Genomic DNA, 22,159 nt, shown 5'->3' with positions numbered 1-22,159 from the left:
CCGGTCCATAGGGTGTTTGCAACTGACTGGATCGACGAGACTGTTTTCATTTCCTGTGTATTTCTATAAAGAACAATGTTAGACACAGCAGGGATCCTCTTAAGCTCCCACATTCAGTAAATATCACAAGCAGTGCTTTATAGTTCATGGAAGAGAGCCTGTAAAGCAGTATATTTCAAAGAACAAATAATATTGCTTGAAATGTTATTTGTATGCTGTGCTATTTAGGAGCTGATTAGCATATGGAATATAAACTTGACTTGAATATATTATGCTGGTGCATATTTATTTACATAAGCGTGTTGCCAGATCGACGTAAAATACTATCTCGAGGCCCAAAATCCTGGTCTCATTGCCATTTGGAGGTCACGTGGTCCGCCCTGTTTTGACGAATGCAATCAACCCGGCGTGCACAATCAAACAAGATCAAATAGAACAAGTCGTCCTTCAACTTTAGGCCATGCACGCCGTACGCAAGAAGTCAGAGGTTACGGGGAGAAGGCAGGGGAATGGGGTTGAGATGGGTCAACTATGATTGAATGGCAGACTAGACTCGATGGGCTGCCCAGTCCATCATCGGCTCTGACCTTCCTTCCATCGAGGGGATTTATCGCAGTCGCTGCCTCAATAAGGCTGGCAGTATCATCAAAGACCCACACACCATCCTGGCCACACACTCATCTCCCCGCTACCTTCAGGTAGAAGGTACGGGAGCCTGAAGACTGCAACGTCCAGGTTCAGGAATAGCTACTTCCCCACAGCCATCAGGCTATTAAACCTGGCTTGGACAAAACTCTGATTATTAATAACCACTTTCTGTTATTTGCACTTTACCAGTTTATTTATTCATGTGTGTATATATTTATATCATGGTAACTCGGCACCGAAGCTGTGGCGGGCGGCGAGCGGTAGCAGCAGCGGAGACCCGACTCGGCCCCGAAGTAGCGGAGACCCGACTCGGCCTCTGAGCTGTGGCGAGGCAGCGACCACCCGCGGAGTTTGAACCGTCGCCTCGGCGCAGAGGGAGAACAAAGAGGGAAGAGACAGAGACTTTAAGATTTTGCCTTCCACCACAGTGAGGAGGTGTTTGGTGAACTCACTGTGGTGGATGTTAAATTTGCGTTGATTTGTGTGTTTTTGTCATTTTTTAAAACTATATGTATGACTGCAGGGAAACAAAATTTCGTTCAGACCGAAAGGTCTGAATGACAATAAACGAATCTAATCTAAATATGGACACATTTATCTGTTATCCCGCTGGCTGGACTATGGTGCCATCCTCACCTTGGTGCCATTTATGTTATGTTGTGTCGTGGACTTCTGTATTTGTGCTTTTTTTTACATTTTAATTCAATTTCAATTTTATTTTTAATATGTTTTATTATTTATTTATTATTTATTTTTATAATTTCTTTGTGATTTTTTTATGATACTGCCTGTAAGGGAAATTCATTTCGTTGTCCCAAATTGAGACAATGACAATAAATTTGAATACAATACAATACAATTTTGTAGTAAATGCCTACTATTTTTCTGTGTGCTGAAGCAAAGCAAGAATTTCATTGTCATATACAGGGACACATAACAATAAACTCACTTGAACTTGAACTTGATGAACTTGAACTCGATGGGCCGAATGGTCCTAATTCTGTTCCAACTTTCCCCCAATGGGCTGGAAGTAGGAAGCCAAAGGAGCGGTGGCGCGCATGCGCCGCGGGGTGGAGATCGATTTGCATATGATTAGCATGTGATTAGCATGCGGCTGACGCATCTTCCGGCGGATGTGGCCCGCTGTGTTGACATGGTGAAGTAGTGAGGCGAGAGCGGCCGTTTGACAGCGAGATCCCCCCCCCGCCCGCCCGCTCGGCCCGTCCCGGCTCGTCCCGCCCCCCGCCCGCCCGACGCGGTAAGCCCGTTGCTGCTCCCTCCCCCCCCACACACACACACACACACACAGATACACCCGACGCGCCGAGCCGAGGGAGCGGGGGCAAGGCGGGCGGGGGGGGAAGGTCAATAAACGGCGGAGGCCGCGGCTGGTTACCGGGGAGACGCGGCGGTGGCGGCGGCTGTTGTTGTGGTGCGGGCGGGCGGGCAGGCAGCTGCAGCGCCCCCCACAGGCCGGGCGGAGCAACTACAACTACCTCAGCTCCCAAACAACACAAAGGTGGACCCAAATGCTGTAGATGCTTAAGAGGGAACTGCAGATGCTGGAGAATCGAAGGTTACACAAAAAAAGCTGGAGAAACTCAGCGGGTGCAGCAGCATCTATGGAGCAAAGGACGCAGCAGCATCTATGGAGCGAAGGACGCAGCAGCATCTATGGAGCAAAGGACGCAGCAGCATCTATGGAGCGAAGGACGCAGCAGCATCTATGGAGCAAAGGACGCAGCAGCATCTATGGAGCGAAGGACGCAGCAGCATCTATGGAGCGAAGGATGCAGCAGCAACAAAATTCATTTCGTTGTCTCAAATTGAGACGATGACAATAAATTTGAATACAATACAATGAACACAATACAATACAATGGAGCGAAGGACGCAGCAGCATCTATGGAGCGACGGATGTCTGAAGAAGGGTTTCGGCCCGAAACGTTGCCTATTTCCTTCGCTCCATAGATGCTGCTGCACCCGCTGAGTTTCTCCAGCTTTTTTGTGTAACCATGCTGTAGATGCTGATGCACCCGCTGAGTTTCTCCAGCTTTTTTTGTGTAACCTTCGATTCTCCAGCATCTGCAGTTCCTTCTGCACAATGCACAAAAATATATGCACAAAAATTTTAACTTATTATGTATTGAAGATATCTGTTGAAATGTGTGGTGTTTATGTCTGTCTTGAAGCTGTTGTGGCACTGTAATTTCCTGTAAAGGATTATTAAAGGTTATTCTATTCTATTCTTAAATACAATAAAATAAGTTGATTGAGTAAAACAAAATAATAAGAATAGCTTCTGACAGGACAATATGTTTGTGGACCAGACTGCAGCACAGCATTACTTTAATTGAAGGAAATAGGCAACGTTTCGGGCCGAAACCCTTTGGGTTTCGGCCCGAAACGTTGCCTATTTCCTTCGCTCCATAGATGCTGCTGCACCCACTGAGTTTCTCCAGCTTTTTTGTGTAACCTGCTGGAGAAACTCAGCGGGTGATAATAATAATAATAATATATTTTATTGTCAGTGCAACGAGATCTGGAACTCTCTGCCACAGAGGGTAGTTGAGGCCACAGTTAATTGGCTATATTTAAGAGGGAGTTAGATGTGGCCCTTGTGGCTAAAGGGTTCAGGGGGTATGGAGAGAAGGCAGGTACGGGATACTGAGTTGGATGATCAGCCATGATCATATTAAATGGCGGTGCAGGCTCGAAGGGCCGAATGGCCTACTCCTGCACCTAATTTCTATGTTTCTATTTAGTATGCAGCTCCAACCGATGAAAAAGAAAAGTAAAATAAATAGATAAGCTGTGTATCGTGACCATCTGAGGGAGACAGTCCAGGGGGGGTGGTGGGGGCACTCAGCAGGGCCGGTTCAGAGCTGCTACAGCTCTGCTGCTGCTGCACCACAACATAGGTGCAGCAGCAGCAGCAGCATCTATGGAGTGAAGGAAATAGACAACGTTTCGGGACAAATCCCAATGGAAATAGGCAACGTTTCGGGTCGAAACCCAAAGGGTTTCGTCCCGAAACGTTGCCTATTTCCTTCGCTCCCTGCTGTTCTACATTCTTAAACTGATTTTAAAAAATGGCCTTGATTAGGATTACTCTACTTGGACACAATGACCTCTGATTTGCTTGGTAGACAAAAATGCTGGAGAAACTCAGCGGGAGAGGCAGCATCTATGGAGCCGAAACGTTGCCGATTTCCTTCGCTCCATACTGTTCTACATTCTTAAACTGATTTTTAAAAATGGCCTTGATTAGGATTACTCTACTTGGACACAATGACCTCTGATATGCTTGGTAGACAAAAATGCTGGAGAAACTCAGCGGGAGAGGCAGGCAACTATGGAGACGAAACGTTGCCTATTTCCTTAGCTCCATAGATGCTGCTGCACCCGCTGAGTTTCTCCAGCTTTTTTGTGTAACCTGCTGGAGAAACTCAGCGGGTGATAATAATAATAATAATATATTTTATTGTCAGTGCAACGAGATCTGGAACTCTCTGCCACAGAGGGTAGTTGAGGCCAGTTCATTTGGCTATATTTAAGAGGGAGTTAGATGTGGCCCTTGTGGCCAAGGGGATCAGAGGGTATGGAGAGAAGGCAGGTACGGGATACTGAGTTGGATGATCAGCCATGATCATATTAAATGGCGGTGCAGGCTCGAAGGGCCGAATGGCTTACTCCTGCACCTAATTTCTATGTTTCTATTTAGTATGCAGCTCCAACCGATGAAAAAGAAAAGTAAAATAAATAGATAAGCTGTGTGTCGTGACCATCCGAGGGAGACAGTCCAGGGGGGGTGGTGGGGGCACTCAGCAGGGCCGGTTCAGAGCTGCTACAGCTCTGCTGCTGCTGCACCACAACATAGGTGCAGCAACAGCATCTATGGAGCGAAGGAAATAGACAACGTTTCGGGACAAATCCCAATGGAAATAGGCAACGTTTCGGGTCGAAACCCAAAGGGTTTCGTCCCGAAACGTTGCCTATTTCCCTCGTTCCATACTGTTCTACATTCTTAAACTGATTTTAAAAAATGGCCTTGATTAGGATTACTCTACTTGGACACAATGACCTCTGATATGCTTGGTAGACAAAAATGCTGGAGAAACTCAGCGGGAGAGGCAGGCAACTATGGAGACGAAACGTTGCCTATTTCCTTCGCTCCATAGATGCTGCTGCTTCACCCGCTGAGTTTCTCCAGCATTTTTGTCTACCTTCGATTTTCCAGCATCTGCAGTTCCTTCTTAAACACAACAGAAAGTTCTTGGTGTTCAAGATGGAACTGCAGATGCTGGAAGATCGAAAGTATACAAAATTGCTGGAGAAACTCAGCGGGTGCAGCAGCATCTATGGAGCGAAGGAAATAGACGACGTTTCGGGCCGAAACCCTTCTTCAGACTCCTCTAAAATATTCCAAATGGAATTTTAAACTGGAGGTGGGACTTAAGCCAGAAAGGGTTTTTCGGAAGAACGAGCGCTACCTTAAATTTAGTTGCATCTGGTTGGGTAACTATGGTAGGGTGAAGATTATTCCATGCTTTAATTGTGCGGGGGGATAATGAAGACCTTGAGGACGCTGGAACCCCCCGAATAAAGGTCGAGGTTTATTATTGCCATAGTTTGTGCGCCGAGCTGCATCTTGATCTGGGTCTGAATCTGGATGTAGTACGCTGAAAAGCTCCTAGAGCTTGATAGATAGATAGGACAGACACCCAAGATGCTGGAGTAACTCAGCGGGACAAGCAGTAAGTAAAAAAAAGTTTTGACACCAGAGACGCTGGCAGCTCGAATAAAGGTCTAGGTTTATTATTTCTCAATGTGTGCTGAGCTGAGGCATGCTATCTACTGAAGATAGACCCAACATGCTGGAGTAAGTCAGCGGGTTCGGGCAGCTTCTCTGGAGAGAGGGAATGGGTGACGTTTCTGGTCGAGTAGCCTGTCGGAAGAGTTAGACCATTAGAGTCTTCTACTTTCCATGATTAGTGTAGTTTAGAGATACAGCATGGAAAGAGGCCCTTCAGCCCATTGAGTTCATGCCAACCATTTGTGCACATGACTACCGACCGACATCACTAATCATTTGTTCTATATCGCTCTACATCACCATTTATATCTCGTTTTCATCCCCCTGACTCTCAGTCTGAAGAAGGGTCCTGCCCTGAAACGTCACCCACTCCTACTCTCCAGAGATGCTGCCTGTCCTACTGAGTTACTCCAGTTATTTGTGTCCATCTTCGGTGTAAACCAACATTTGCAATTCCTTCCTATACTATCTATTGTGCTTGAGTTTGAACTAATTGTATCAATGCATGGTACGTCTGAGGAAATAATGCAGAGAGGCGCAAGAGACTGCAGAACAAAAAACACAAAGTGCTGGGGTAACTCAGTGGGTCAAGCAGCATCTCTGGAGAACATGGATCTCTGGATGTCCACATTCTCCAGAGATGCTGCCTAACCTGCTGAGTCAACCCAGCACTTTATGTTCATTTCTGTAAAGTGCATCTGCAGTTCCTAGTTTCTACACAGTATATCTGACCATTTTGGATAGCGTGCAAAACAAAGCTTTTCACAGTATCTTGGTGCATGTGACAATAATAAACCTAAGCCTAAAAGCTTTGTTCTGCATGATAATAAATTAGATAATGCTAGACTTGAATGCAGAGAGCCACAAGGATCCGCATAGCAAAAAGCACACAGTGCTGGAGTAACACAGCGGGTCATGCAACATCTGTGTAGGCGATGTTTTAGGTCGGAGCCTTACAAGCTCATTATAGGGTGGGGGGGAGAGAAAGTTGGGGGGGAAAAAGTGGTGGTAGCACAAAGCCAATTAAGTGACAGGTGTAGATACATGGAACAGCAGATGCTGGTTTGCAAAAAAAAGGATACAAAGTGCTGAAGTAACTCAACGAATTAGGGAGCCATGAATGGGTAATGTTTTGGGTTGGGACCCTTCAGACGGATTGGAGTGCGGGTGGGGAAGGGGGCGGGGAAGAAAGCTGGAAAGGAGAGGCGGGGGATGCCACAAAGCCTGACTAGTGATGGGTAGATACAGGTGAGGAGACAAAAGACTGTGTGATAAGGCGAGAGGAGGTGAGAAATGTAAAGCCAGAGGAAGGAATACAGACGGAAGAGGACTGGGGTAGGGGATAGGGGTGATAGTGGGAGAAGTGGATAGCACGTGGATATGGAGGGATTATGGATCACATACAGGCAGTTTAACGTGGCATCTTGTTCAGCATGACATTGGGCCGGTGATCCTCTTCCTGGGCTGTACTGTTCTACATTCTTAAACTGATTTAAAAAATGGCCTTGATTAGGATTACTCTACTTGGACACAATGACCTCTGATATGCTTGGTAGACAAAAATGCTGGAGAAACTCAGCGGGAGAGGCAGTATCTATGGAGCCGAAACGTTGCCTATTTCCTTTGCTCCATATATGCTGCCTCACCCGCTGAGTTTCTCCAGCATTTTTGTCTACCTTCGATTTTCCAGCATCTGCAGTTCCTTCTTAAACATTCTGATATGCTTGTTGTTACCACACCCAAAGAGCGTACAAGGTTTGATGGCACACAGAGTGGTTTAGATTTAATGTAATCTTCACACATGGTGGTGCACACAGACTATCTATAGCCTTTCCAGAAAATTGGTTTTGAAGATTTGAATGAGAAAGGAGTTGACATTTGTGGGAAGAGGGTGGTCCTTAGGGTGTTTGCAACTGACTGGATAGACGAGACTGTTTTCATCTCCTGTGTTTTTCTATAAAGAACAATGTTAGACACAGCAGGGATCCTCTTAAGCTCTCACATTCAGTAAATATCACAAGCAGTGCTTTATAGTTCATGGAAGAGAGCCTGTAAAGCAGTATATTTCAAAGAACAAATAATATTGCTTGAAATGTTATTTGTATCCTGTGCTATTTAAGAGCTGATAAGCATATGGAATATAATCTTGACTTGAATATATTATGCTGGTGCATATTTATTTACATAAGCGTGTTGCCAGATCGACGTAAAATACTATCTTGAGGCCCAAAATCCTGGTCACATTGCCATTTGGAGGTCAAAGTGCCCTAAGAATTGCTGAAATCACAATTTACATGCGTGGTAATCACAAACATAGGCAAAGCAAAATCTGATTTCTTCTTGAGCTGCCTTTAGGTGTTCCATTTGTTTTGAAACAGTGCAAGTACTCTCTTTGATGCGCATAAATACATTTCAAAGCCATTAAGCAATTTAAGTGAACTATAATCCTGGCTTGATTTTTTTTTACTGTGTCACTGGCTGAAGGGTAACAATTAAAAATGGGTGCTTTCTAATTTTGTTTCTGCTGGTAGCTCTAGCAATATGATGTAGTTAAACATAGTTAAAGTTTTTATTTTTTACGAGAAGATCTGTTGCTTTTAAATGCTGGTAGTTGTTTTTGTCAGTTTTCAAATTATTATTGGAGTCCAAAATTCAAAAAGTAATTGTGAGTTGCATGCTTGGTGAGGTGAAAAAAAATGAGATTGGCTCTGGCTCAAATTCATTCAATCTTGCATCTGTCATAGCTGGAATCGCCTGTAGACTTTATTTGTGCGTAGGCAGAATATGTTTTGTTTTGTAGTTTGCCCTCTGGTTCCAACTGCATTGCAAAGTATTTATTTTTGGAATTCCTTGACTTTTTCAGTTAAAATTGAAAATAGTTGTATTTGATTTGAAAACAAGTATTTGATTTGTACACACGGTGATCATCAATAGTTAATAGTGCTTTCTTTGTCACATATGCAATTGCACAGTGAAATTCTTTTTGCATATATCACAGGCACTGCATATTATTCAAAGTCTAAAGTCTGGTTGGCCCGCGCGCTCGATGTACTGGAGCAGTTCCCACGAACTGACGTCTCTCTCCTTTTCTCTCCTCGCCCAGCCATCTTTGTGTCCCGGGGGGTGCCTCCTGCAGCTGACCTTGAAGTTGCTGGAGGCATTACCCCTGTTCACCCTCCTTCCTCACCCTTGCCTTCCTACCCGGCCCTTGCGCCCAATGTCTCCAGCTCCCTCCCGGTTGCGCCGTCCACTGAGCCTCCAGGCTGGTTACCAATCCCAACGAGTCTTTGGGCGGATCATCTACCTGCCTGGATTATTTGATTGTTTAAAAAAATCTTATTGGTTGATTTGCTAAGTTTTTAATTGTTGCTGGATGGAACCTCTTGATATTCATTTTCAAAAACCTGCGAGAAACGCTGCTTGGATTAACTAAAGTAATATATTGTATAATTTTAGACACAGTATGGCAGAGATTGGATGCTGGTGTGGAAGGAAGATGTTTCACACAAGCCAGGAGAGCCAAGTAACAAATGCTGGAGTGACATGAAGAAGTAATGAAGAAGAAAGCATTGGTCAGGGAATGTATGTCAATTGGTTGAAGATTGGTGTTTTGGGTGGTTGTTGGGATGACACTTGGTTGAAAAAGAAATGCAAGGAAAATATTGCCAAGTCCTGAGTTACAGCGGAGAGCATTGGCTGACTTCTTATGGTGACTTGCCAACTTCCATCAATGTGAACTATAGGTTACAAATAAGAATGTTTACACATATGATGTTCGCAGAGGATTTCTATTTTTAATTTTGTCTTTCTTGGCTTCTGGAGGAACTGACTGATGGCATGCATACCAAAAGCACAGAATACTCTTCTAATAACGGGAAGTTTGGATTTTTGGCCCGTGTAAGGTATCAAGGCAGCTGGATTTTGTTAGCCATGCTAAAAAATGATCAATTCAGCATCACTAAACAAGGGTCTTGGGGTGAAACTTCGCTCCATAGATGCTGCCTCACCCGCTGAGTTCCTCCAGCATTTTTGTGTACCTTCAGCAGTTCTTAAGTTGTTGGTTGATCAGTTTTCAGAGCTCTGGTCGTTAAATGGTTAAGGGAATTACTTGTATACCAAGGTTTACATATCCTGATTTGTAAAAACCTGTTAATTAAAACTGTAAAACAAAAGTATGATTTTTTTTTTTGATTGCTAATAAAAATTCCAGGACGACTTTTGATTATTCAGGCCATCTTCATGTGTACCATCAGTCCATTTTCATCCAAACACACATTCATTGGAAGCAATTTGATGTTGCTGGATTTTTAGTTGGCAATCACGTTTAGTCAATTTATGTGAAATCAGACTCTTGGGCCATGTGGGTTTTTAAGGCATGCAATACATTTGTAATGCAGTTGCTACAACATGTAACTTTTATTAGCATGGCTGTTTGAAAATAACTTTTTAATTAAGATGACATTTTCCAAAAAAAAAGCTGAATGTCATATTTTGGTAGGATTTATATTCAAGTTTTATTTGAAACAGGAAAATATTAAAGAATGAAGATTTTTGTGTGTAAACAATTTAAAATTAAATTCCAATTTAAAGCACAAGATTTAGCTCCATTGTGATCTTGAACAACATTTATTTATCGAACTTTTGAATAGCTGTGAAATTGAGTTTGTTTTGTTCTGTCTGGTACAGGTACTTACTAATCTCTTTAACATCACAGTCCTAACTGCTGAGAAAGATGGGAGGAGCTGTCAGCGCTGGTGAAGATAATGATGATTTAATTGACAACCTGAAAGAAGCACACTACATCCGAACAGAGGTGGTCGAACAAGCTTTTCGGGCCATAGATCGTGCCGATTATTACTTGGAGATTTACAAAGATAATGCCTACAAAGACTTGGCTTGGAAAAATGGTAACATCCATTTGTCTGCACCGTGCATTTACTCCGAGGTCATGGAAGCACTCGACCTACAGCCCGGGCTGGCCTTTTTGAACCTTGGAAGTGGCACTGGGTATTTGAGTACAATGGTTGGTTTGATTTTAGGTGAGCCAATATATTTGTTTGTTTTATGGGTTTCCACTAATTGTGGCAAAATACCTAAAAGCTATTTTAAAAGGAAGCGTGCAGTTTCTTCACCCAAGTTACAGCAGGGTTCAGTTCCTGAGAACTGTTCGTAACCCGAACCTTTCGGCAATGTGGCCGCAAACTGAGTTCCCCCATGGCAGGAAATGCCCGCTGTAGCCGGCAAATTCACCCGGCGGTCAACCAAGTGTTTGTTCACATCTACAGCCTCATTCATATATATCTACATATGTTGATTGCTCGTAAGCTGGGGAGGACCAGTGGTATCGTTTACAAATTCTGTAATATGTACCAGGATAACAACTAATTTCACTGATTATAAACGGTTCAATCAGTTATAACCTGGAGAATGTGCTTTTCCACCTTCCATACATAAACTTGAGTTCCTCCAAAACTCTGCTGCCTGCATTCTTAACATGGATCAAGTCTTGTTCACCTGCTACGCCTGTGCTGATTGATCTATATTATCTTAGTAACAGGTTCATTTTAAGTCTTAATCATGTTCTTCTATCCTCCCGTGATTCTACTCCTCTCCTTTCTAACTTCTTTCAAATTTCTGAGATTTTGCGCTTGCTACCATTCCATTTTGACATATTTTTCCTGAAGGCTCATCAACTAAAGGTAGAGCAATGGTGAAGACAAAAATGCTGGAGAAACTCAGCGGGTGAGACAGCATCTATGGAGCGAAGGAAATAGGCGACTTATCAGGTCGAGACCCGAAACGTTGCCTATTTCCTTCGCTCCATAGATGCTGCCTCACCCGCTGAGTTTTTCTAACATTTTTCTCTTTACCTTCGATTTTCCACCATCTGCAGTTCCTTCTTAAACAAAGGTAGAGCAATAATCTGCCTTGGCTTTAATCCGTAGATTTTTTTCACTATGCCTTCTTGGCTCCGTTCAATCAAAGACACAGATTTTTCGGTTCACTTGTATTAATGGTTGAGTCCGATCTTGTTGGGTAATTATTTATGTAAAACACCTTGGCATGTTTAGTCAATGTTAAAGATCCTATACAAATTAAATTGTTGGGGATTTTTTGTTCTCTAAAGATACCAATGATAATTTCTGGATTTGTGACTTACCAAAGTTAGCTCTGCATATTTTATCTACCACATTTTAGGTGTTTTTCAAAATTCCCAAATTCGATTGCAATGATGGGGTCATAATAATGTAGAACTTGCATCAGACTAGTTTACAACTTTGATTGCATTATGATCTGTCATTACTGAAATTCTTGTTCCATTTGCTGATTATTTGACTAAAATGACAATTCATTTCAATAATAACTAAGAGTGATAGGCCGCAAAGAGTCATGCCCGTTACGATGGAGATGCAATGAACTGCAGTTGCTGGAATCTTGAGCAAAACACTTAAGTGCTGAAATAACTCTGCAAGTCAAGCAGCATCTGTAGAGGGAATGGATACAGTGTTCTGAAGAAGGGTCACAACCGGAAACATCACCTATCCATAATGGTTATAATGTTGGATTAATTACTTTAGATAGAGATGTTTTACTCTTTTTGTAAGGCATTCCCTTTTCTACCATCAATACATGGGCTCACTTGTGAAGCAATGATTTTCAGTTTTATCTTTTCTATAGTCGATTGTATTGCAGTGGCTTATTGTTTGTATGTGGTTGTAAACTAGGGAAATTAGCTGGTGAGCACTTCGTTTTAATATTTCATTTGTTTTAAGGTTGGTATTTTTACTTGAAAAAATTGTGACATTTTCTATCAGTACATAACATCTTATAGTTCATGTTCAGAGCTAATGATCGTATTAAAATGTAACCTATATCCTGAAGGTAAAGAAAATAGCCAATTTAGGTTTAGAAAAAAAAAATGCTATTCGGGTCCTCTTTATTAAATTTAAGCTGATTTGGTTTCTGTTCCTGACTATTCTTTCATTAACAACCTAGCTTCTGCCCACAGGGCCATTTGGAGTCAATCATGGAATAGAGCTACACGTTGATGTTGTTGAATATGCCAACCAAAAGCTTGAAAACTTCATCAAGACAAGTGACAGCTTTGATAAGTGAGTACTCTGAGCCACGATCTAAACATTTCTAATCAATTAGACATTAATGGAGAAATTGTGGGCTTTTCCAAAATGGGTGAATCCAAACTAAAAGTGAATTTGCTTGGTCAGACACAATAACAATTTCACAAATCACACCGGTTTTCAAATTGTATTGAAAATATACATTCTTGTACAAGGTTCCATGGTCTGGTACTAAAAATAATTACTAAACTAATCTGAGAACATGGATGGGTGACATTTTGGGTTGGGACCCTTCTTGAGACGAACGGATGTTTGAAGAGTTCCCGACCATAAAACGTTCCTATCCATGTAACTCCACAGACTTACCTCAGCTCTTTGTCTGTTATATTTTCTGTTCCCTTTAAACATGGAGTTCATTGTAAAATTTATATATCACAGCGTGGCATGTTTTTTTTTTAAGTAAAATTTAGTGTGTAAGTAACATCCTGAAAAATCTCAGTCCAGCATCACCAAAGTTCTACGCATGCCAGATTGTCTGCAGTTTTAAAGGTAGACAAAAAAGCTGGAGAAACTCAGCGGGTGAGGCAGCATCTATGGAGCGAAGGAATAGCCGACGTTTCAGATTCAATTTCAGATTCAATTTAATTGTCATTGTCAGTGTACAGTTCGGGTCGAGACCCTTCTACAGACTGGGGGGGGGGGGGGGGGGGGGGGGGAAGAAAGGAAGGAAGAGGTGGGGTCAGGGGGCTGGGGGGGAGCTGGGAAGGGGAGGGGAAGGAGGGAGAAAGCAATGACTACCTGAAATTGGAGAAGTCAATGTTCATACCGCTGGGGTGTAAACTACCCAAGCGAAATATGAGGTGCTACTCCTCCAAGTTGCGGTGGGGCTCACTCTGGCCATGGAGGAGGCCCAGGAGAGAAAGGTAGGACTCGGAATGGGAGGGGGGGTTGAAGTGCTGAACCACCAGGAGATCTTGTAGGTTATTGCGAACTGAGCGGAGGTGTTGGGCGAAGCGATCGCCGAGCCTGCAATTGGTCTCACCGGTGTAGAGTTTTAATGTAATTTATTCATGAATAATTCTTCCAGTAATTGCCATGAGCTTTACAGAAGATACTTTTTAATGATCATTCAGAAATCAAGCAAACCTAAGTCTATTCTTAAGGGTGTTTCACTTAATTCCCATTTAACCTTAGTTGCCAATTTCATAGATTGGAATCATTGAATTTGCCAAAGTGTTCTCTTGAACAGTGTTGTTTTTCCTTGGATAAATGCGCTGGTAAAACACGTCAACAAAGAATACGTTGATAATTGCAAAGTTGACAATGTAAATGAAACGAATGACCTTGTTTGCAAATATATTCATAGCATGGTTTAATATGTGGATCCACAATGTTAATTGAACAAAACAGTCAAAAGCAATCTTATCTTTGCTTCCTCTCGTAGTATTGATACTTTCTGATGTTGCAAAGTTGGTGTTGCGTTGCACAAGCTAATAGACAATAGGTGCAGGAGAAGGCCATTCGGCCCTTTGAGTCAGCACCGCCATTCAATTTGATCATGGCTGATCATCCACAATCAGTACCCCGTTCCTGCCTTCTCCCCATATCCCCTGACTCCGCTGATTTTAAGAGCCCTATCTAGCTCTCTCTTGAAAGTATCCAGAGAACCCGCCTCCACCGCCCTCTGAGGCACAGAATTCCACAGACTCACAACTAACTCTCTGCTCTCTGTGCGAAAAAGTGTTTCCTCATCTCCGTTCTAAATGCCTTACCCCTTATTCTTAAACTGTGGCCCCTGGTTCTGGACTCCCCCAACATCGGGAACAGCCAACCTTTTGGATATATAAGTGCATCTGTTGTCCATTCGAACATTTAACTCATGGATCACCACATAACAATTTTTTATTAATTGATTCCATCTCCCCCCCCCCCCCCCCCCCCCCCCCCATGCTCTTTCTGTCCCAGGAGCATTGCGCTCGATTCTGACACCTTCAGTTGCTGCTCTGAGTAGTTTAGTTTAGTTTGGAGATACAGCGCGAAAACAGGCACCTCGGCCCACCGAGCCCACACCGACCACTGATCCCTGCACGTTAACACTATCCTACACACACTGGGGACAATTTACACTTATACCAAGACAATCCGCCCACACACCTGTACGTCTTTGGAGTGTGGGAGGAAACCGAAGATCTTGGAGTAAACCCCCGTGCAGGTCACGGGGAGAACGTGCAAACTCTGTACAGACAGCACCAGGAGTCAAGATAAAACCTGGGTCTCCAGTGCTGCAAGGGTTGTGAGGCAGCAACTCGACTGCTAAATAAAACACACGGTATTAGACATGATATGTATTGTTGCTCGTGCAGGAAGTTGAATCGGCATCATTTCAAAGAAACATTTTTGTCATGCAGAGATCTAACAACATAAAAGAGACCATTTTGACTATGCCACGGCCGATTCTGCAGTGGAGCTGTTTTCTAACATAACTTGTATCCATTACTAACACAGCGAAGGAGCAAGAAAGCAGTGCTTATCTTTATGGTTGAGTATTTCTAATCTTATTTGGCTTCATTGCCACTTGCCAAGTATTACATGCTCCACTAGATCATGCTGGAAATAAATTATTTTAAACTGCCCCTTCATAATGTTTCTAATATTAATGCAAAGATTATGACCCTGTGTTGTTAACTCATTAAGAAATGGATCTCACACTAATTCAGTTCAAATATTTGCACTTTTGAATGCTAGAATCCCGTCTGCTCTGAAGTCATTGCTATGATGAATGCGTCTCTGGTTTTGCAACTCTTTCATCATTGCTTCATGCTCCATCCTCAAATCCTACCCTACACCCGCTGTGATTCAAGCACAGTTTGTAGGAAAGAACTGCAGATGCTGATTTAAATCAAAGGTAGACACAAAAGGCTTTGTAGTACAGCGGGACAGCCAGCATCTCTGGCTGAAGGAATGGGTGACATTTAGAAACATAGAAAATAGGTGCAGGAGTAGGAAAGTCAGCCCTTCGAGCCTGCACCGCCATTCAATATGATCATGCCTGATTATCCAACTCAGTATCCTGTTCCTGCCTTCTCTCCATACCCCTGATCCCTTTAGCCACAAGGGCCACATCTAACTCCCTCTTAAATATAGCCAATGAACTGGCCTCAACGACCTTCTGCGGCAGAGAATTCCAGAGATTCACCACTCTGTGTGAAAAAAGTTTTCCTCACCATTTCGGGTCTAGAGTCTTCTTCAGACAGGTCTCGACCCATTGCTTCTCTCCAGAGATGCTGCCTGTCCTGCTGAGTTACTCCAGCATTTTGTGTCTACCTGTGATTCAAGCACATATTGCTATTCAGAATTTTTGCAGCTGTGACAAAATCAATGTACATCGAATTTTTATTTTTGTATTCTCTACCTTAAATATGTAACAGTTCTATTCAACTCTTTCAATGGCAAGTGGGTCATTTTAAGATAGATCTTGATAGATACACATTGGATTGCATTCCTTCTCAATTTTAATTTTATATTTTCATTGATTTTGTTTTTCATTTCTACAAAGATTGTACTTTCCATCTATTTCCACTGGATTTTGTTTCCACTTCCACACCCTTATATCCTCCTGTGAGCTCCTGCATTCATACCTGGCATTTTCTGCACCTGCTATTTTTATTATCCTTTTGATCACAGATCATTTGCATTCCTTTCAAATGACCAATGAATGGAGAACAAAGATTCTCAGCCAAACGCAGCATTGCTAACCCAAGAAGCATTCATTTACGATCAAGATGAACTGAGCTAAAACAATCTTCCCATGTTTGTGATATTTTATCAATTAAGGTTTGAATTCTGCGAGCCATCCTTTGTGGTGGGTAACTGTCTGGAGATTGCTTCAGACAGCCGTCAGTACGACAGAGTCTACTGTGGGGCCGGAGTTCAAAAAGATCACGAAGAGTACATGAGGAACCTCATCAAAGTTGGTGGAATCCTTGTCATGCCACTGGAAGAGAAGGTAAGTTCAGATTTCCTGTGTCTTTCACAGTCACTCTTCCATCCACAGGCTCACGTTATAGGAGTAGAATTAAGCCATTCGGCCCATCAAGTCCACTCCACCATTCAATCATGGCTGATCTCTGCCTCCTAACCTCCTAACCCCATTCCCCTGCCTTCTCCCCATAACCTCTGACACCTGTACTAATCAAGAATCTATCTATCTCTGCCTTAAAAATATCCACTGACTTGGCCTCCACAGTCACTGCGGCAACGAATTCCTCAGATTAACTACCCTCTGACTAAAGAAGTTCCTCCTCACCTCCTTTCTAAAAGAGCGCCCTTTAATTCTGAGGCTGTGACCTCTGGTCCTAGACTCTCCCACCAGTGGAAACATCCCACATCCTTTCATTATTCTGTAAATTTCAATGAGGTCCCCCCCTCAACCTTCTAAACTCCAGCGAGTAGAGGCCCAGTGCTGTCAAACAATCATCATATGCTAGCCCACTCATTCCTGGAATCATTCTTGTAAACCATCTCTGGACCCCCACCAGAGCCAGCACATCCTTCCTCAGATATATGAAACTCAAGGAACATATGACAGGGTTATGCGGAGGAGGCAGGAGAATGGGGTTAGGAGGGAGAGATAGATCAATCATGATTGAATGGGGGAGCAGACTTGATGGGCCGAATGGCCTAATTCTGCACATATCACTTGTGACCTTATGTATCTAGTGCACAGATCTTTCTTGACTACGTCCCATGCTCATTCGAGTCTTGTCATCTTCCACCCAATGGGCCAGTAGAGCACCTAGTGGAGCAGCTGCCTCTCAGCTCTAGTGACCCAGATCTATCCTGACCTCGGGTGCAATGCTTGTTGGGTTTGTATGTCATCCCTCTTTGACCATGTGGGTTTCCCCCTCGCTACTCTGATTTTCTTCCATATCTCAAAAGACATTTGATTTTGTAGATTAATTAGCCACTGCACACTGTAAATGTCCCATGATACGTGGGTGAGTAGTGGAATCTGGAGGGGAGAGGGGATTGGGGGGGGGATAGCTCTGGGAATGTGAGGAGAACAATATTGGATCAACGTGGGATTGATGTAAGTAGTTATGTGGTCAGTGTGGACTTGATGGGTCAAAGGACATGTTGCCATATGACAACCAAGGACATGTTACAAGGCTCAGGTACACCATATATCTTGTTTGAGTGAAAATTGTTACATTAAAGTCTTGTCTCCATGCGCTTCTTCCCATGCCTTTGACACCAATGGGGATCACTAATATTGAGTTCCCTTGCCTATTCAACACCCACGTGAAGCTCAGCTGCATTGTGCACCGAAACTGGCTCTTCACTTCTGCCTGCTGGCCATCGTACCCATATATACCAGTCCCATTTACCAGCACTTGGTCCGTAGCTGTCTGCACTCAGTGATTCAAGCGCTCATCTAGAGACTTGTAAGTCGTAAGAGTGCCTGCCTCTGCCACCCTTTCAAGCAGTGCGTTCCGTATTACAACCGCTCTCTGGGTGGAAAACATTTTCCGCTGTACCTCTCCAAACCCGGAGCCCCTTATCCTGAGCCTACCACCTCTAGTTTTCAATACCTATGCCATGGTGAAAAGTTTCCCATGATCTGCCCCCTCACAATTCTGTCTACCTCTATTGGGCACCCCCTTCATCCTGTCCCATCCTTCCCCCACCCACCACAGCTTCAATGTAAAGAAAATAAATCCAGCCTGCCCAGTCTCTCCTTGTAACTAAATCACTCCAGGCAAAGACCTGGTGAACCCACTCTACAAATCCAGAGAGATGTCCTGAACTACTATCTACCTCATTGCTGACCCTCTGACTATCCTTGATCAGACTTTGCTGGCTTTACCTTGCACTAAACGTTATTCCCTTATCATGATAGGCACATAAAGCTGGAGTAACTCAGCGGGATAGACAGAGTTAGATTTAGCTCTGAGGGCTAAAGGAGTCGGGGGATATGGGGAAAAAGCAGGAACGGGGTACTGATTTTAGATAATCAGCCATGATCATATTGAATGGTGGTGCTGACTCGAAGGGCCGAATGGCCTTCTCCTGCACCTATTGTCTATAGTCTGGCTAACAAAGAAAGTGTAAACTATGCTTTCTCAACCAACCTTATCTATTTGTGCTGTCACCTTTATGGACCCTTGCACACATAAATATATCAAGGTCTCTCTCATCCTCAATACTCGGGATATACCTTGTATTGTGTATTTTGTACTCTTATTGCATCTTAGTTTAGTTTAGAGATACAGCATCGAAACAGGCCCTTTGGCCCACCAAGTCCTCGCCAACTAGCAATCATCCGTATACTACTATCAATCATCCGTATACTACTTGCAATCATCCGTATATTAGCTCTATCCTACACACACTCGGGACAATTTACAGAAGTCAATTAACCTACAAACCTGTATGTCTTTCGGAGTGCGGGAGGAAACCGGAGCATCGAGACAAAACCTACACGGTCACAGGGAGAATGTAGAAACTGCGTACAGATAGCACACGTGGTCAGGATCGAACCCGTGTCTCCGGTTGCTATAAGGCAGCAACTCTATCGTTGTGCCGCCCACATCTCTCAAAGTGCACAACTTCACACTTACAATGATTACATTCCGTCTTCCGTTGCTCAGCCCATTTTATTAAATGGTTAAGTATCAATCGGTAATCTAAGACATCTCCCATATTACTACTGTACTTGCAACTTTCTCTGATCTGTTTTATCTCCCTTACTTCTGCCCTTGAGTTCAACTTTCCCATCTCCTTTTCTATTAAGATAGACGCAAAATGCTGGAGTAAGTCAGCGGGTCAGGCAATATCTCTGGAGAGAAGGAATGGGTGACGTTTCGGGTTGAGACTGATAACTGCATCTGCAGTTCTTTCCAACTGCTTTTCTATTAACCCTGTTTTCACTACACAACTGCCCACGCAACTTCCACTTCTGTCCATTCTTGTCTGAATCCCATTATGTACGCCTAATAGTCAGGAATCACGCAAAAAGTTTTTTTTTTTAATGCAGCTGCTTAATCAAAAATTGAGTCTTAAAGCTTAAGTTTTGATTAATTAACAACCAAAAGCCCAAAACTTCTACAGGAAAGAATTCTTGGCAAGAAAGAAGATAATTAGATTAAGATCAGTTCAGTGAACAAAATTCCTACATTTATAATTATTTTCTTCTCAATTATTCAGGACTTGTTGCTCTTAATGTTAATTTCTTAATTTCTCCACTTAGTGTTACTTTTTATTTGCAGTTTCAAATTATTTCTGTATTCCTCGTTGCAGCTAACTAAAATAATGCGTACAGGATTGAATACTTGGGAAACAGAAAAGATTTTGGCTGTCTCTTTTGCTCCTCTAATCCAACCTTGTAATGCAGACAGTGGAAAAGTGCGAACAGTCCAATTGCGTAAGTCTTATCAGTCTGAGTTTACCAATAGCCTTTTGTACTTGGTGACATTTTGATTTCCTAATAATTCACAAGATCATAAGTGATATAAACAAAATTAGGCCATTCGGCCCATCAAGGCTACTCTGCCATTCAATCGTGGCTGATGTATCACTCCCACCTAGTCCCATTTTCCTGCCTTCTCCCCATAATCTCTGACACTTGTACTAATCAAGAATCTATCAATCTCTGCCTCCACTGACTTGGCCTCCACAGCCTTCTGTGGCAAAGAATTCCACAGATTCACTACCCTCTGACTAAAGAAATTCCTCCTCATCTCCTTCCTAAAAGAACGTTCTTTACTTCTGAGGCTATGACCTCTGGTCCTAGACTCTCCCACTAGTGGAAACATCTTCTCCCCATCCAATTGAATTAATATTTTTAGTCCAGCCGATCATCTCTATTTGCTTTCCCATAGTGTTTGTTATTCCAGAGCTGCTGCATCAATAAAAAGTACAAATGGGGCTTCATGCGTCACTTTCTGCTGTCCTTGCTACACAAAGTGGAATATGAAGCGGTTTGAGCAGGAGTTTTTCCAGGGTCTGTTTCTCTGCTGTGTATTTAAAACTAATGAATGAATGAATGAATGATGAATGAATGAATAAGTTTATTGGCCAAGTATATTCACATACAAGGAATTTTCCTTGGTGCTCTGCTCGCAAGTAACAACACGACATTCAGTAACAATTAAGAATGACACATAAAACATTAAACATTAATAATAAAAATGACAGTTTAAACATGTGAATGAAATAAAATACCAGAACAAATGGAGGCTACAGACCTTTGGTTATTGAGTAGAGCTACTACTCGTGGAGGAAAAACCTGATTTTATGTCTGGCTGTGGCGGCTTTGACAGTCCGGAGTCGCCTTCCAGAGGGAAGTGATTCAAAGAGTTTGTGGCCAGGGTGAAAGAGGTCAGAGGTGATCTTACCCGCTTGCTTCCTGGCCCTTGCAGTGTACAGTTCATCAATGGGGGGAAGGATGCAGCCAACAACCTTCTCAGCTTTCGACAACACTAATAATCAGTTTTAATTTATGCAAGTATATATTTTTTTTTTCTCTCAAAGGTAAATTGTTTATAATGAGCTTTATTTTTCCACAGCGCCAGTCAGCGTTGGAAGCCTGCAAGAATTAACTCGGATCTGTATTCGGCGGACTCTTAAGAACACAATAAACCAGGAGAAGACAAGCAATGGCGTCCCCCCAAAGGTCCCCTCCAGGTTTAAACGCAGGCGGATCCGTAAGAGGCGGATGGATGCAATCGTCTTGGTGGATAAGCAGGTCTTTGCAAGTCGAATTTCAAATCCTTTCGACAACAACAACAACAATGAGGACTTGGAGGAGGTGAGAAGAGAAGACGATGAGAAAGAATACTGCGACTTCAAACCAGAGCCTCCACTCCATTTGCTGCAGGAAAAGATCTTCAGCTTGCCTTTACCAGAGCCATTAAAATTATACCTTCTGTACTACAGAGATAAATAAGTCTTGGAACTAACTGCTGGTTATAACTGTAATATTGCACTTGAGTTAAAGTTTAAAAACAAAGGGGACATATACTGCAATGAAATAAGTGAGCACTTTTACAGGCTTGTTTTGATTAGCAATTTCCTATTAATAGTTTCATACTGAATTTGTTTTTCTCATTTAAAAAAGGTTTCTAGCATAATTTGTGTAGAGTATTCGCAAAACTAACGTATGCTTTGCTCTCTGTACATTTACTGCCTCGCCTGTCGCAAGCACTTCTTCAAAAACAGCAGACATGGTCGACAGGAGACATTTTAAATGGTTATTCCTGCGAAACGACTGCTTCTGGCGGCTTGGACCTTACTATTTAAACAAAATATTGTGATTTGTATTAACTTAGTTGAGTACTGTTTAGCTCTGAGTAAAGATGGCGATTCCAGCACAATTCTGTGCTTCACATGCCAACATTATTTTGTAAAGGAAACGTTAAGATGTAACTCTAGAACTTTTTCATATTCGCTTAATTTAAAAATAAATGTTACTGCTGTAACAATGTAATTCTTTTTGCAGATTGCTTGGTAGATGAACTGATGTTATCAAATACTTGTTCAGTCATTTCTCTACAATAAATAAAGCAAAATAAAACTTGGTATTAGTTACTCAATTCCTTTTTCTTCATCGTTAATA

General features: G+C 42.6%; 1 protein-coding gene across 2 annotated transcripts; it reads left to right on the top strand.

The window, feature by feature from the left end:
• The first annotated feature begins 1,786 nt into the window (after positions 1-1,786).
• LOC129707526 (protein-L-isoaspartate O-methyltransferase domain-containing protein 2) lies at positions 1,787-22,122 on the top strand. 2 transcript variants are annotated; one of them, XM_055652642.1, is made up of 6 exons: positions 1,787-1,906; positions 10,151-10,503; positions 12,474-12,576; positions 16,378-16,549; positions 19,843-19,966; positions 21,111-22,122. In XM_055652642.1, the coding sequence occupies exons 2-6, from the start codon at positions 10,197-10,199 to the stop codon at positions 21,488-21,490; spliced, it is 1,086 nt and encodes a 361-aa protein (XP_055508617.1). In that variant the 5' UTR covers positions 1,787-1,906; positions 10,151-10,196; the 3' UTR covers positions 21,491-22,122. The 2 variants fall into 2 exon arrangements, with proteins under 2 accessions (XP_055508617.1, XP_055508618.1); XM_055652643.1 differs by having other exon boundaries at positions 1,850-1,906; positions 10,179-10,503.
• Positions 22,123-22,159: the final 37 nt, after the last annotated feature.

Source organism: Leucoraja erinacea, chromosome 21, assembly GCF_028641065.1.
Source record: "Leucoraja erinacea ecotype New England chromosome 21, Leri_hhj_1, whole genome shotgun sequence".
In the NCBI taxonomy this organism is placed as follows: domain Eukaryota; kingdom Metazoa; phylum Chordata; class Chondrichthyes; order Rajiformes; family Rajidae; genus Leucoraja; species Leucoraja erinaceus.
The sequence above is the reverse complement of the archived record's forward strand: the minus strand, read 5'-3'. Positions and strand labels throughout refer to the sequence as shown.